Source organism: Podarcis gaigeae (assembly GCF_964106915.1).
Source record: "Podarcis gaigeae genome assembly, chromosome: 12".
NCBI lineage: Eukaryota > Metazoa > Chordata > Lepidosauria > Squamata > Lacertidae > Podarcis > Podarcis gaigeae.
This window is the reverse complement of record NC_139688.1, coordinates 56,724,259-56,741,004: the sequence shown is the minus strand read 5'-3', so window position 1 is coordinate 56,741,004 and position 16,746 is coordinate 56,724,259. Positions and strand designations below refer to the sequence as shown.

Sequence of the window (16,746 nt, the reverse complement as noted above, 5' to 3'; positions counted from 1 at the left end):
TTCAGCAATGGCAGTTGCTAAGCTAGATGAAATCATAGTCCATTAGTGACATCAGCAGTTGTCAACAATGGGTTCTTTGTGCTCATAAATTTCAGGCATGCAAGAAGCTTCAAAGAAACTTACAGAGTCTCTACATGAAGTATACGAGCCTGACTGGTATGGCCGGGAAGATGTAAAAGTGGTTGGAGAGGTAAGAATTTATTTATTTGACCTTATAGCTCCACTGTTCTGTGTAAGGAAAAGCACCAAGGTGGCTAACAACATAATAAAATATGAGGGGAAAATATCCCTAATGATGAATGAAATCAAGATGATAGTTGGTGATCCCACCCATTTCCAAAATAACTGTTTTAACCCAACATTTAGCTGGTTGAAGTAGGGCGAAATCATTTTCATAGAATCATAGAACTGGAAGGGACCCTGAGGGTCATCTAGTCCAATGCCCTACAATGCAGGAACCTCAACTAAAGCATCCATGACAGATGGTCATTCAACCTCTGCTTAAAAACCTCAAATGAGGGAGAGTCCATCACCTTCTGAAGGAGTCCATCCCACAGTGAAACAGCTCTTATCATCAGAAAGTCCTTCCTGATGTCAGTGAGATGATGAGAAGCCATTAGCAAGCACTCTTTGGATTTGGTCAGTCAACCAGGTACAAATCCATTTAACAGTAATCTTGTCCATGGGGGACTTCGTCAAAAACCTTACTGAAATCAAGATACACTATGTCCACAGCATTCTCCTGATTCACCAAGATTGTAGCGCTATCAAAAGGAGGAGAAGAAAGAGATTTGTTTGGTGTGACTTGTTTTTGAGAGACCTATGCTGGGTCTTAGTAATCACAGCATCCTTTTCTAAGTTCTCACAGGCCAACTGTTTAATTAACTCTTCTAAGACCTTTCCGGTTTTCTTTTCCTTCCTTTTTGAAGATGGGGACAACATTTGCCCGCCTTCAGTCTGCAGAGACCTCACTTGTTGTTTAAGAATTCTCAAAGATTATAGAGGCTCCATTAGTACCATTGGATACTCATCAGGCCTTGGAGATTTGAATTCATTTAAAGTAGCTAAATTTTCCCTTACCACCTCTTTTCCTATCTTGGACTGTAGCTCCCTCCTTGCATCATTTATTCTGTTATCACCAGGTTGGGCACTGCTTTCCTTGGTGTGAAGACAGAGGCAAAGTCAATAGGTCAATTGATTATTCCCATACTGTAGACATGAGGCTGGAGGGATAAATTAGCTTGGGCCTATGGGTAGCCAAGGAGTTCAAAGCAGATGACTGTTTGTGGAATGGTTAAACTATCAGACTAAGTCTGGGGTTGTTATGAGGATAAACATAGCCTGTGAGGTAGGCTAGGCTGAAAAATTGTGACTGTCCCAAGTTCACCCAGTGAGCTTCCTGGCTGAGGGGGGGGGGATTTTATCCTGGGTCTCCCCTGTCCTAGCCGAACACAAACCACTGGACCACACTGGCTCTCATGTTTTTGGCCACTACAGTACACTCACACTAAGGTCTGCAACAAATCTTAATTTCCAAAACCAGCCTATGCAGACAGGGAGGAGGGGGAAAAACCACACTTCACTGTGTAAAAGATTAAGAGCCCCTGCAGTACAGCAATGCTGATTTCCCCTCTTCCCTTCTCCGCATTCCTGATGCAAACAGTAACCTTGAAGTCTATTTTCTAGCAACTTTGAGGTGTGGGTTATACTATAAGCAAAGACCATGGCGTATGCCACAGAGTTCAGCTCATTTGGTGCTTGCCTCCTGCTTTAATTGTCAGCCGTGAGTTATTACTACAATCTATTAATCGTTGCTGAGGAAATAAATTCCACTACAGTACAATGTTTAATCACAGTGGTGCTCAGAGTGGCACTGATTACTAGATCAGAGCACATTAACACCAATCTCTGTGGTTTTCCATCATTTTACAAAGACAAGTTCTACATAAATCAAAATCTTGGAAGTTCCCTGTAAATTAACAGGCCTGAATGCCTTTTCCTGAATAAACAAGTAGTCTTCCCTGCAACAAATATCAAGGTCACTTGGAAGGAATCACATAAACACCCTAGAGAGTCTCCTGGACAATCCTTATATTTTACTTAATCGTATTTATCACCATCCATCCCCTAGAACGGGCACAAAGTCTTGGTTTTATCACCCCCTGCTTTTCTCTCCTTTGCTCCCCATATTCAGCCTGCTGCCAAGTCACTTTGTGCTCAGATAGTGAAGGTGAAAATGGGGGTGCAAAGGGGGTTGCAAGAAGGGAGGAGTCTGGGTGGAGTCTGAAGATGAATGAATGGAAGCGCAGGTATGAAAGGAGCTGCACAGAGGAGATGGTGGCTTCATAATTGGGCAGAAAATGAAAAGGGTGCTTAAAAGTTGCAATGTGTGGCAGGAGAAAGACGCTAGCAAGGGGTGGGAAGGGGTTCGTGTGGGTGGAATGGCAGGGGCTGGCAAGCAGAGCAAGCAGCGGCACACCACTAATGAATGCTAAATATTATTACTATACTCAGATGATTCTTGATTGTGAATCCGAGATCTGAGACTCTCTACCCAAAGGCTACTGTTCCCAAACACAATTTTCCCTTGCCCACCTTCAGTGCTACAGAGCCCTTTCGGTTCTACCTCAAAAACTATCCATTTCTGCTTGGGGTTATAAATTTACATTGCAATCTTTTAAAAGGTAAAGGGTAAAGGGACCCCTGACAGTTAAGTCCAGTCGCGAACGACTCTGGGGTTGTGGTGCTCATCTCGCTTTACTGGCCGAGGGAGCCGGTGTTTGCCTGCTTCCGCAGTTTTTCTAGGTCATGTGGCCAGCATGACTTAGCCGCTTCTGGCGAACCAGAACAGCGCACGGAAACGCTGTTTACCTTCCCGCCGGAGTGGTATCTACTTGCATTCTGACGTGCTTTCGAACTGCTAGGTTGGCAGGAGCTGGGACCGAGCAATGGGAGCTCACCCCAACGCTGGGATGTGAACTGCCGACCTTTCGATCGGTTTAAACCACAGCGCCACCCGCGTCCCCACATTGCAATCCAGGCAGCAACAAAACCTCTTCTCTTCCTTTCCTACTGGTGCTACGCTTTCATATAAACTGCCCACCCTTCACGATCTCAATTCCATTACCCATTCGTTCCTTTGTCTTTCCTCAGTTGCAATCCAGGAGGGTCACAGGCTGAATTTTAGACAGCATTTTGAAAAGGACCTTTTATTTGAGCAGCATCTGCAAATTTTTAATTTAATTGAAAATGCTATTTTTATCTGCCATGTCACAGCCCTGTTGTCTCTGGTGCATCACATCAGTGCTAACAGGCTTGTGGACATGAGAGCGCCAATGAGTGTTTCCCCTGAGGGTTTCACAAAGGACTAAGCTGCAGAGTTAATGCAAAAGAATTGTCTTGTTTATCTGCTGATGTGACAGCAGAGAATGTCTACATCCTTATGAAAAGATAGATAAAAAGAATGTGCAATTTTAATCTTGCATTTGATTTTTTCTTTTAAGGTAAGTGTTGAAAATTAATGGTCTGCCATACTTTATATCATCTAGTTTCTAATTAAATTGGATCCTAGAAGTGGGAAAGAAAGACAGGTGCGCACAATTTGTTGCACTAGGGATGAACATCTGGTTCTCCAGATATTTGACCACAGCTAATAATAGGTTTGGTATAGCTCCTCCTGAACTATGGAATGGATTGTGAAAGTCAGAATACAATGCAGCTTGGACATGCACAGTAAGGTCTAGCGGTTCTACATGCTGAGAGACTGGTGACCTAGCATGGCTCTGGATTCAGGAAGGGTAAATTAGTCTTTCTTCACAGGCATGGAGATATCTGGGCTAGCCATTGCATGCAGGCAAAGCATAATGACTTTGCAGCCTGTCTGGGGGTGGCCTCAAACTTCACCTTGCCTGTTGTTTCTGGAACAGAACCAGAACCTGCTGGCATGTGGTGGGTCCTGGGCCCATCCAACTGGAACCTCGCTTTCCAGTCTGAATTCTGGTTGGGGCAGAATTCCTCCAGTCAAGATAAATACCAAGTTTGAACGTTTGTTCCATGCACGGCAAAGGGGATAGGTAGGAAAGGTTGCAGTATAAGATTTGCCTCCTCTGTGACCATGTTGTCATCAAGTACATGTAAGAAAAAGCAGTGCGTGAAGCATGTTGTATAGTTTGAGCATCTTAAATACACTGAAATAGAAGTACATTCCATGAAATCCAAAGCGACTAAGGATATATTTGATTTTTTAATGCCCTTTCCCCCCAGTATTAACGTTCTTATTTGGGTTACTGGTGTCAATTGCTTTCTGTTGTATTCTCACCCTGTTTCTTCCCTCTCTACAGAAATGTGATGTACTTTGGGAAGATTTCCACCAAAAGCTCGTCGACGGGTCGTTGTTGACCTTGGATACATATCTGGGACAGTTTCCTGATATAAAGGTACTGTAAGGTCTCAACGTGGGCTAGTTCACATGGTTGACAATAGCAGTATTATACTTGAGGAAGGCATGTCTGCAGCTGTGTGCATACCCACCACTACAAATACAACATAACATGAGCATCGGTCAGATCCCCATATATTCACAACCACGCACATATTTCCTTCCTGTGAGCCTTCCATGTCAAAAAGGGGTGGAAGAAAACACTGTGCATCCCAAACATGTAACAGTATTCCTACTTTTCTGCCCCGTGAGCCAGTTCTAAGTAGCTCATGGTTGTTATTCAAGCCATAAAAACTAAAAAATGATCTGGGTCAAAGCTATAGATACCTGGGGTAGTTTTGTTATCTTTGTGGCATGCCATAATCTGGATAACATACAGGCTCATCTTTGGAAAGCTGTTGTGAAAGGTGTAGTGGGGTGCACTAAACATGATTAGCCCCCCCCCCATATCTCTTCAGTTATCTAGGTCTATCAAGCAATGCTTGTTCATTATTTTTATTTTATTTAACGTATTTTAGGCAGCGCTTTTTTAAAGGGTCAAAGCTCACAAGGCAGCGTGATACAACAAATGCTCATTCTTGATCCAACAAATAGTCTTTAAAAAACAACAGGGGCTGTTCTGAACAAATGGGTCTTTTAATCCTATTTAAAGGCCATTTGTTGTTCATTTGGAGGAATTCCCACTTGCGAAATTGTGAGGCCCCTGCTGAGAGATGCAGTCCTTAGGGCCTGCCAACCAAAGTGATCTCACCAATGGGCCCACGGATGGGGGCTTGGAAATTGATATCAAAGTATGGTGACAGCTTACATATCACTAAAAAAGGACAACCTTTTTCATTAAATTTGAAACTAATTGCTGTAATTTACATGGAAATACAATACATCTACCTGTAGTAAGGAAGACAGTGTGTGACCAGGTGAGCTATGGGCTCGCTCCATCTGCTCTGCAGGTACCATTGAGAGGAAATTCAAGGCCTCTGATCTCCTCCCTTCCTTATTTTTAACCAGACTTGGACCAGACAGCCCTTCAAATGGAAAACTCCTCCAAATAAGACTTCAAACATAGCACTGCCCTATGTAGAGTAGTACTCTTGGACACTTCATCTCATAGTGCAGGCAGGGCTGGTGTGAAAGTCCCATCTGCATTAGCAAAATTTTTAGTTCATTTTCAAAGTTTTCCTGAAGGACTTTCATGGAACTAGTTTTGGTACAGAGGCACCTCTGGTTATGAACGCTTCAGGTTGCGACCTCCGCTAACCTGGAAGTAGCTGCTCCTGGTTGCGAACTTTGCTCCAGGATGCGAACGGAAATCGTGCGCCAGAGGTGCGTGTGCAGTGGGAGGCCCCATTAGTGAAAGCGCAACTCAGGAAAAGAATGGTTTCAGCTTAAGAACGGACCTCTGGAAAGAATGAAGTTCGTAACCAGAGGTACTACTGTACTAGAAAATACATTTCTCATGTGTTTGACATCTGTGTGACATCAATGTTAGCATTTGCCGTATGGATTGGCGTACGTGGAGTTTTGTTTCACTTGTTGTGTGCCTTGTCTTTCCTGTGAAGTCTCCTTATCGAACCCAGGCTGCAAGTTTAGAGAATGTGGAAAATGCTGCAAATTGTTTTCTAATCTCTTCTTCTGCTTCTTTTTGTTTTATACTTTTCTGTATTTCTCTCTGTATTTGCTGTATTGATTTTTCTCTCTCTCTGTAGAAAGGTTCCTACTGATAATACCTTATTGTAGCAGGTAATGGCCTATTTGTGGAAAACAGATTCCAGGCAGAATCCTGATCTCTTTAATGAGAGGCCCAACTGGGGCTGATGTCAGGCTACTGTATTAATTAACTAAGCCACAAACATATGTCAAAATGGGATTTGATTGTTATTGCTTAGTGCAGAGGAACCATCTAAATCTATTGACTTTGACAGAATATTCACTTTGTTGATTAATCTACATAGCACAAGATGAGGCTCAAGTTAGCTCTTTGAAGTTTTAAATAAGTTTTGTGGCAGTATGTTCTAGAATGCCTTTGAGTGAATCTGATGTGAGATTTAGAAATTCAGCCTTTAAAACGTTGACGAAAGAAAGCTGTGCATTTTATTTTACCAGCAGTATCTGAGTTTAAAAACAAGAATGTAGGTGAAGCTTAGTTCTTAAGTGATAGGAGAAAAAGATATAAATGTTTTTTGAAAAAGACTGAACATTTCAAAATCGCAAAAGATGCATCTTAAACTATGCGGATGCATAAGGAGAACTGCGAGTTTTGATTGGGTATCACTGTTTATAGAATCGTATTGCAAAGCGGAGCAGAAAGCTAGTGGACTATGACAGTGCAAGACATCATTTGGAAGCCTTGCAGAGTTCAAAGAGAAAAGACGAAGGCAGGATTTCCAAGGTAAGATGTGCCTTTAAATTCTAACCAGCAGCAGAATTTCTGTATGAAGTTGCTCCTTGAGAAGTGCTTGCTAAATCTTCTTTCTTTCTCTTTTAATGCCCAAGCTACAAACTCCACAGAACAAAAGGGTAGGCAAAAACAAACAAACATGGGCTTTATCTAGAATGTGCTAGACTGCTGTGGATGGTTGGCATACCATGTCATGACCTAGAGCTAAGACTTTTACATAGAGCTTTTGCCAGCCTAGAGAGACAAGGCTGGCCTTCCCTAGGGCCAGATTGGTGTTTCCAGTGTTGGCTTATGTGCTTTCCCCTTCTCCAGTGCAGTGCAAATGGTTTTATGCACCATGTGGCCCAGAGGGGTAGAAGGGGTTGGGGGATTCTCCTGACCCTTCGCTGGCTATGGGCATAATCTCCTGGAGTGACACTGGCAACCCTTTCTTGCTACTGAGATGTCATACCTCTTGATATGTGCTATGTGTGATAAATCCTGCCATCACTTCATTATACGAGTGTGTGAAATTGCCATATATATATATATAGGCTTATGGACATATATATATAGGCTTGTGGACAAAGGCAATAAGCTTTAAACTAGTTAACATCCTTGAAGCAGAAACGCATAATTAGTCAGAGTAGACCCATTGGAAGTAATTGGTCCATTAATTTCAGTGAGTCTGCTTTGAGTAGAACCTAGTTGGATACAGCCCATAGGCAGGAGGTGTCTTATGCTGGGGACTTGGCAGCAGTCAGGATCAAGTTTGTAGCTGGTGGGACTCAGCAACATTAGGACTGTGAGGAGGTAGAGTTCAGTCATCTTCCACCACCCCCACAGGCGCCCTAAAGCTGGTCTATGCATTGGGGGAGAAGGTCCCAGTGGTAACAATTAATGTCTCCTATAGTTCGACCATTACTCTCTGTATCTGTATGGCACCTTTCCAATAGAGGCAACTGTTGCCTCCTTTCTGCTGCACTTCACTAGATGGCTATACTATAAGGCAGTACTGCAGCTGCCATATAAAGGTCAAATGATACAAAGGTCCAAGAAAGGTCCACCTCATCTGTCAGGCTGCTGATTCTGACCTGATTCCTCAGTTGAAGGCATTTCTTGCCTGCCTGCCAACTTCCCAGCTGTCCTTAAAAGATTACCAGCCCAGAGGAGAACCCACCCAGAAATTGACTTGTTTGCTTTTTCATCCAGTGCCCTTTTGTTTTTGCACCAATTTGTGCCAATCTGTTTGATTTTCTTTCTAGGCAGAGGAAGAGTTTCAGAAAGCACAGAAAGTGTTTGAAGATTTCAACATCGATTTGCAAGAAGAGCTGCCATCTTTATGGTCAAGGTAGCTATAGCAGATGATGCTTTGTGTCCTTCAACTTTTCATGGAAGCCCAGAGAACTAAGGCTGTCCTCTCTTTGTAATGCTTTAATGCAGACATCCCCAACCTTCGGCCTTCCAGATGTTTTGAGACTACAGTTCCCATCATCCCTGACCACTGGTCCTGTTAGCTAGGGATCATGAGAGTTGTCGGCCAAAACATCTGAAGGGCCGCAGGTTGGGGAAGCCTGCTTTAATGAGACTTTAATGTAGCTTCAGTAAACACAACCAGTTATTGCAGCAGTGGTTTTTTTTTCCAGTTAGCAGATATGCAGCATGTTTGATCCAAAAATGAAACTCCTAGACAAAATTGAATGTTTATATGCTCCTCACTTGAACCTAGAGGAAATCCACCAAAGATGCAAATCCACAGCATAGTTGATGCGTCATAGACCTGATTTCCCTCTTTGATCCAGCATACATATGTTACAAATGGTGCACTTATGGGCAACTTTGGGCTTGCATTTTTCCATCATTGAAATTCAGTCCATGGTGTATCGTCACTCTGGTGTGGGGTTCACCATTGATAAGCGGTGCTGGGGTTGTATTTAAAGGAGGTTTACCTTAAGTCACAGCACAATGGAAATTTGGGGATGGGGGAGATCTGTTGCCATGTATATGTTATATCTAGATGGTCCCTTTTTACATTTCCAAATTGGATACTGTACATATGAGAATAGAGCATACTTTTGCAAAGGCGTAGGAAACTTTCAAAGCCACAGGAGGAAACAGCATTGGACAAAAAAATACATTTCATTCTTTTTTCTTTCTCTTTACAACCTTTTCATTTTTTTACCTTGTCATCTCCTTTTAGACGTGTTGGCTTTTATGTGAACACATTCAAAAATATCTCCAGCCTTGAAGCCAAATTTCACAAAGAAATAGCTTTGGTGAGTAATAATGAATGCGCTGTGGAAGAAAAGCAACAGACACCTTTGAAGTAGGTTAAAAATGCAGGTGCCAAGATGCACACATGTAATCTTTTTCCTGCTTCCTCTTTCCTTTCTGTTACAAAAATGGTTGCTTTTTACTATGATTAACATTAGTGAATGAAACTAGCATGATGCAGTAATTATTTTTAATGGCTTCCCACTGTCTACTGCTTAGGTTTGCTTTGTTAAGTTGAGAGCCCCCTGATGAACTTGTGGTAATGAAATGACAGAGCTTTTAGAAACAAGGGTTTAGGATAATTGGCCCTGGGGTAACCCCAAGACTATTTGCAACACTATTAAGTGTGAAGCCTTGCACTCTACATGTGTTGTGTGTCACTGTGATAATATCCTATTTTTTAAAAAAGGGTGACTAAGCTTAGTCGCATAGTAGAACAAATATCTGATTTTTAGTTTATTCTCCCCACCCTACCTAAAGTAGCTGTTATAAAATGACAACTGTTTTTGTCCCTTCAGCTATGCCACAAACTCTATGAGGTGATGTCAAAGTTGGGAGAGCAACATGCTGACAAGGCCTTCACCATTCTTGGAGCACCCAGGTAAAATATTGTCTATCAAACTGCATTGTGCATGACCTGAGCCACATTCATCCAATAATATAACCAGTAACTTTTGACAGTATAAGATTAATCAAAGTTTGTGAAACTTCTTTTTTTTTAAGTTGAACACGAGTGTTCCCCCTGGTTTTGCCTCAATCCCTGTTTTAGGTTGGAAGCAGACTTTATTCAGTAATGCAACCTTTGTCACCCACCATGTTCCTTGACTGAAGGGAGTCCTTAGTCCTAATGAGGCATTCAAAGAATGTGTGGGTAACAAACAGGGAATCTGTGGCTCTCCAGCTGCTGATAGATGACAATTCCCATCATCCCTGGCCATTGCCCATGCTGGATGGCGTTGTCTGGAGCTGTAGTTGGAGCTTGGCACAACTCCTTGCACTTTATCAGATGATGGGGGACCTTTTGGTCTCCTCTGTGTCTGCAAGTTTTGTTCCAATGCTCAGTTCTTTGCACATCCCCGTATAGTTTCATGCAGCCTCTGAACTATGGCTGTACGAACTTGATAAGTACTTTCTGTATCTACACAGTGCTTGCAAGTTTACCATGATAGTATTAACTGTGGCGCGGGGCAGCTGCAGACTATTAGAAAATGTTCAAGTTGAGCCAAAATGAGGAGAGAGCATTTTGTAAATATTTTTCACACTGTGAAGAGCATCTCTCCTCTGATTTTTTTTTCAATGTGTGAAAGGGCGCCTAAGTATTTACAGTGCAGCTGCCTTCGAAGGCTTTCTGCCCTCGTTCTGAACTGGCTTTGTGAAATGGATGCGATATCATGGCACCATCTTCATGAGTCCTGATTGGATGGGATCAAATAGCCAGGAAGAAGGTTGATTAAACAAGATAGATTGTGCCAGAGCAGCAGTTGTGTAGCCAGGGGCATAGGAAGGGGGCGGGGGTCTGCCCTGGGTGCCACTCGGGGGGGTGACAAGATGGCCCCTGCTTCCCCCCAGCAGTAGAGTGGCCGAGGGCGTGCGCAGTCCGTACGGGCGTCCGTATGGGCTACCTCTTGCACGGCGACCGTACGGGCTGCTGCGTGTGCACACTCCGTATGGTCGCCATGCGAGAGGCAGCCCATACAGCCGCCGTGCAAGTGGCAGCCCATGTGGTCACTGTGTATGAGCGGCAGCCCGTACAGAGTGTGCAAGTGCGGTATTCTGTACGGACTGCTCTTGTGCAGGATGCCTCACATGCGCACTCCGTAAGGGCTGCCCCACCCCAGGTGCCGGAGAGGGTTCCTCCTCCGCCACTGTGTGTAGCGATGTTGAATCATAGCATAAAGGCATGAATAAATGTAAATTGGAGGGTGGATGAGTAAATTCAGGCAGCTACTGCACCTGCCTCCAAAAGCCAGCTTTTGCACCAACAATGTTCTCTGGAGAACATTCAGCATAGCCCTACAGAATTGTAGCTTTGTTGAAATAGAATAGAAAAGAAAGAATGTTTTAATATCTCATCCTTTCTTTTTGAAAAAAATATTTCCACAGAAAGAGGTGGTGAGTGAACACTTAAGGTGTCTCGTAGCTTATGAATAATCTTACTTTGATTTAGTATAGAGAACATGATTGAGGCCTGGTCAATCATGTGTTATTTTAGTTTTCCACAGAAGTGCTGAAGCCCATGTGTCAGCTTACTGAGTAGGATGCTTATAGAATGCATTAGCTGTATGCTTCTTCAAAATACAACATTATAGTTTTCACAGATCATAGATCTTAGATGTTAGATTGCAGAATGTTTCTTAGATGTTGGGCTCCATAATTTCTGTTCTTTAGCCGCATCAATTTAGACAACAGAACTGTAGTCACAGAGGATCTGGCTCAGTGGTTTAAATAGCTTTTATATTGAAAGATGTCCCTTGTTGAGACATGATGGCATCTGCAGAAGTGACATGCGATCCTGTCCCTCCCTCAGCCCTCCCATGCTTCCTAGAAAATTAAAGGGAGAGGCATGATCTTCTCTGCAAAAGGCCCTGTCAGTGAGAAAAGACCCCAACTCCATCCAGCCCTGGGTTTGAAGGAGACAAGGCCTTGCCAGACTTGCGTGAAGCTTTGACGAAGGGCAGATACAGTGGAAGAAACACCTGTGTGTTTCCTGTTTCCGTTGTCAGTGCTTCCTGCAAAGGAAACAAGGCGACCACCTCTCCATCCAGTCCTCTCAGAAGCACAGAGGGCCTGGAAAAGATGTGGGGATTTTTTGTCTCTAAATTGTGAAAGGAAAGAAGACCAATTTCTCCCTCTGTCTCCTCTCTTAGTTAGCAAGGCTCTCAGGCCACACCCTTCCATCCCCAAGCCCTTCGCTTGCTAGATGAGTGTGGATGGAATTAGTAGTGAGGGTGGTGATAGTTGAAGACGTTCGGAAATAACTTTAGTTCTCATTTTCAGATACAGTGTTGCGTCCTAAAGAGATAACAAATGAGCTGGGAGAACACACACAAAATTCTAACAAATGAGAATTTTCAGAATTCTGGAAAACAGAGATCTTATACATCTCTAGACAAACATAGGATTGGTATCCCAGGATTTAATCCATCGTACTATCACATAAGGAACCAAATGTACACATTGTAGATGGAACCATGCAGACTTCATGGGTGTGTCTTGTGGGAGCCAAAAAGCAGTTCAGTATGTTGAAACAACAGTATTGTATGTTTTATAAAATATTGCTTTGCATTCTATTAGCGATTCAGGTCCTCTCCGCATTGCAAAAACTCCATCACCGCCTGAAGAGGAGTCCCCTCTGCATAGCCCTGAAGCAAGTCCCAATCATACATTGGCTGCTCCTCCTTCTCCAGCACCAGCACGGCCTAAATCTCCCTCACAGGTAGTAGGAACAGAATCAAGATGAAAATACCAAAAGGGGGCAGGGGATAACCCAGCCAAAAGCAATGAAATTAGCCAGTTCTTCTAAAAGCTTGGCGTTAGCAACCAGCTAATTTCCATCAGAATTACTAGAACCTAAATATTGGTGTGGAGAGGAGGGTCCAGAGGGAGCCCTTGTCTTATCACTTCCTGAAATGAGAGTTAGAAATCTGACTCCCATCACTTACCCGACACTGTTCTCCATTTGTCCCCCATCCTCAGCCCCCAACTGGTGTGATAGCTAGGTTTGTTGACCCTTTGCTCTTCCACTTCCTTTGCTAGTCAGGGAAGAACCTTTATGATGGGAGCAGAGTTCCTAGAGGACCTGATCAGGTTTCTCAAGGAGAGCGCCATCTTGAGCAAGGTGCTGGTGTTGCTGCTCCAGAGAAGCCTCATGATGACACCGGCACCATTTTGGGAAAAATTGCCCTGCCCAAACAGGAAGAAAAGGAAGTTGGCATAGTTGTGCTGGCAGCAGTGAGGGATGGTTGAAAGGAGAGGAGATAGTGAGATCTGCCCACCTCTTTCTTACCCCTCCATACTGCAATGTGCCAAGGGACATCTGGTTACTTTGGGGGGTATTTATTCATTTTTTAAAATCAAAGGAAATCTAAAACGTTTCAATCGCATTACAAAGAAAAGGACTGTTACCCCATTACAATTACTATGGTGAAACGTCTGAAAGCTGCCAACTGCATCTGGCTTCAATCCAAACAGTGGATTTACTATGGCTATTTTTATCCTCTTGGTATAAAAGGAATATAATTTCCTTTCCTGCAGGGTAAATGTGATTTGATTTCTTTTGTCAGTGGCTCTCCGCTACTTTGGAAGAAATGTGTCAGCACAGCATGCTCATTGCAGCTGGAGAGATTCTGGCTTGAGCACGGACAACCAGCTGGAATTTATAATAATGTTCTGACCTGCACAGATCTAGAGAGTATGCAAAATATGCTAGCATTGTTTTCCTCTCCTCGCGTCAAACATTGTCATTGACTTTGATTGGTCATTATTTTACAGTTTAGAGGCTGTCACCCTCAAGCAGTAATATTTTTACGGGATTTTGATGCCTTTAGATATGCTTTAAAGAAGTAAATTGTCATGTCATGTGTTCAGTTACTTGGAGATTAGTGTATTTTTCTACACTGAATGATCATACTGGGTGGCGTGTAGAACAGTGATGAGAATTGGTCCTCCAGATGTTGCTGGACTCCAACTCTCATCATTTCTGACCACTGACCACCTTGGTTAGGGATTTCAACTGCATTTGGAGGGACCGTGGGCAATTCATTCCTGATGTAGAAAATCAGGAAGCGAGATCCAACGGTGGCTTCTTGTTTGTGCAAGGGCCCATTCCATGAATGCAAGGGCCTTCAATTTTGCAGGGCCTTCTGCAAATGGAACGTGGGAGGTGATTTTCATTGATTCTGCCTACGGTTCTACTTCCCAGTGCTGGGCTTGGAACTCTCAAGTTTCAGCAGTGCCCTGTGCAATTCAAAAAGTTGGTGCCCCCTTGCCTACTTGGTTTTAGAATATTTGGTGGTGTCAAAGTCAAAATGATGCAGGGCTGATCAGTCCCAGGCTTGAAACATTGACAGTTTTAGGTTTATTTTATCCCTGCCACAAATTATCTCAATCTTTGCCTTAAAGATTACACTTCCTAATGTGATTGTTTTTTTGTTTAGCTGAGGAAAGGACCCCCAGTTCCACCACTACCTAAACTCACACCGACAAAAGAACTGCAGCAGGAGAATATCATCAGCTTATTTGATGACAATTTTGTTCCAGAAATAAATGTGACAACTCCTTCACAGGTGAGTCAGGGCCTCAAAAGCTGTTCCTTAACAGCTTCAGGACACCTCTCCCAGTTATAGTCTCTGGGATAGTCCCTGTTTATCCCTACAACAACCCCGAGGCTGTGAGTTAATGAGTTGATCTGTGTATTTCTTGGCTGATGGAGAACCTGTGGCCCTCTAGATGTGATTGGCAGTGGTTGCAGAGTTGATTCCATAGCAGCTGTGTAACAGGAAAGAGAAGTATTGCTTAAAAGTCCTCGAGAACCTCTTCAGGTGCTCAGAAAAAGTATTTGCCCCAGGACGTAGCCACACTTGCTTTTTACTCTGGTCTTTCCAGACACAAGTCCATGCTTCAAAGCTCTGAGCATGCTATTTGTTGCTCCAGAGCTTTCCCCACAAAAAATCTGCTCTTTAGTGCTCAACCAGAGCAAACATCAATTCTGTTTTTCCAGAGACTGCTGTTTGCTCCAGTAGAGCACTAAAGAGCAGGTTTTCGCAGAGCAGGCGAAAATATGGGCCACTTGGACACGGATCTTTAAAGTGTGAAAAGAGCGGAGGAAAGGCAAGTGTGGATCAGCCCACAGTCTAACGTGCTAAGTTCCTTATACTATCAATTTTGTTTTACATAATCTTCATTATTGTGGATACTATTCATACAAAAGCAGTTTGTAAATGCAAGCAATAAACTTGCATTTGAGGGAGAGGTGGCAATAAAGCACAGTTTGTAAAGAGGTGGTTGAGGGATTGAGGATTGGGTAATCGTTCTGTGGTATTATGGCAGTGGACAAAGCTGAATTGTAACTTTTGAATAAATGTGTTTAAAATTTTAAAAAATTGTAAAGATGTGGTTGTTCAGTGTTTTCCCCCGCCCTAACAGAATGAAGTTCCTGAAGCCAAAAAAGAAGAGTCTTTGTTAGACCTAGACTTCGATCCATTTAAACCTGATGCAGCAGCTACTGTGGTAACCCATTCACCAATGTCTCAGGTAGGTTTTTCGTATGAAATATTTTTAAAAATATGTACAGTTATGAAGCCATCCACCCCATAATCAGGGTTGTGGATGCGCCACAGTTCCATGAAGGCACCAAGAAAATGTGGAATTCGGGAAACATGCGACCACACAATCTGGCCCAAACTTATTGGTGTGCATGGGAGCAACAATGATGAGGGAGCAATTGTGCTCCTCCGGATAGCATATAAACTGCGTCTTAGAATGGTCTCTAAAGGAATGTGCAAACCGCATGTTCGCAGATCTTGCTGACTGTACTTCATGACAATGTCAATTTGCCATAGCTACTTTGCAGATCTCACAATGAAGAATACCGTGTTTTTCGCTCTATAAGACGCAACAGACCATAAGACGCACCTAGTTTTTGGAGGAGGAAAACAAATATATATATATATATATATATATATTCTGAATCCCAGAAGCCAGAACAGCAAGAGGGATCGCTGCGCAGTGAAAGCAGCAATCCCTCTTGCTGTTCTGGCTTCTGGGATAGCTGCGCAGCCTGCATTCGCTCCATAAGACGCACACACATTTCCCCTTACTTTTTAGGAGGGAAAAACTGAGTCTTTATAGAGCATAATTGAAATGAGTGTTACTACTGTATTTTTCTCTGTCCATGTGGATGGGTCTATATTATTCCTAGTAAAAATGATCCATCTGATTTTCTACAAAACTCTTCTGTATTTAATACTCTTCTGTATTTAAACAGCTTTACAATACCAGAACTTCATATTCCTGAGACAGAATTCTCTCTCCTTTTTTTCTCTTTATATCCTGCTTGCTATTTTGCCCCTGCTCTCTCCTCCTGACAAAGAAAATTTCTCCTGTTTTCCAGTATATGTCTTTAGTCTTTGACAGAGAGTTTGAAGTAAACTCCAGTGCTGATTTTCCAGTTCCCCTAATAATCTTGTCTGTTATTAGAGCATTAGAACTCCTCCTCGAACTGTTAGACATTCACAGGAGTTGACAGACAGATATTGATTAAAGTGCATTTGACAGCTGAGTGTCTCATATTTTTCAAACACATTTTCATCCTTATGAAGTGCAGAGGACGGACACGATGGATGATATTTTAATATTTAAAACTCTGCACATGGAGATGGCTTTGGAAAGCAATTATCGAAATTCCTGAAGAACAAATTTGTTTATCTGTAGTTTAGACAAAGTCACAAAGAAGGCCCCTCTCCTACATGACAATCACCGGCCCCTCCACTTCCATTGGGACGCAGAGGAGAAGATTTGCCCCTGAAGATCTTAAGGAGCAGACAGGCTGAGACAGGAAAAGACTGTCCTTAAGAGATCCTGGGTTCAGGCCATACAGAGGAACTATTTACATAAGATGCATGAGCAGAGAAGAAATCGAAATCCTCAAACTTGAGAA

The 16,746-nt window shown here is 42.9% G+C and overlaps 1 protein-coding gene across 6 annotated transcripts in view; it reads left to right on the top strand.

Moving 5' to 3' along the window:
• LOC310828641 (amphiphysin-like) overlaps positions 1–16,746 on the top strand; it is an 86,633-nt gene that overhangs the window by 51,195 nt on the left and 18,692 nt on the right. For 4 of the 6 annotated variants that reach the window (XM_083706326.1, XM_083706329.1, XM_083706327.1 and 1 more), the window contains exons 4-13: positions 96–190; positions 4,341–4,436; positions 6,720–6,827; positions 6,932–6,955; positions 8,081–8,166; positions 9,016–9,091; positions 9,608–9,690; positions 12,384–12,525; positions 14,246–14,374; positions 15,234–15,341. In XM_083706326.1, coding sequence (XP_083562452.1) covers positions 96–190; positions 4,341–4,436; positions 6,720–6,827; positions 6,932–6,955; positions 8,081–8,166; positions 9,016–9,091; positions 9,608–9,690; positions 12,384–12,525; positions 14,246–14,374; positions 15,234–15,341 — 947 coding nt within the window. The remainder of the gene's footprint in view (positions 1–95; positions 191–4,340; positions 4,437–6,719; positions 6,828–6,931; positions 6,956–8,080; positions 8,167–9,015; positions 9,092–9,607; positions 9,691–12,383; positions 12,526–14,245; positions 14,375–15,233; positions 15,342–16,746) is intronic. The other 2 variants (XM_083706328.1, XM_083706331.1) reach the window with 1 other exon arrangement.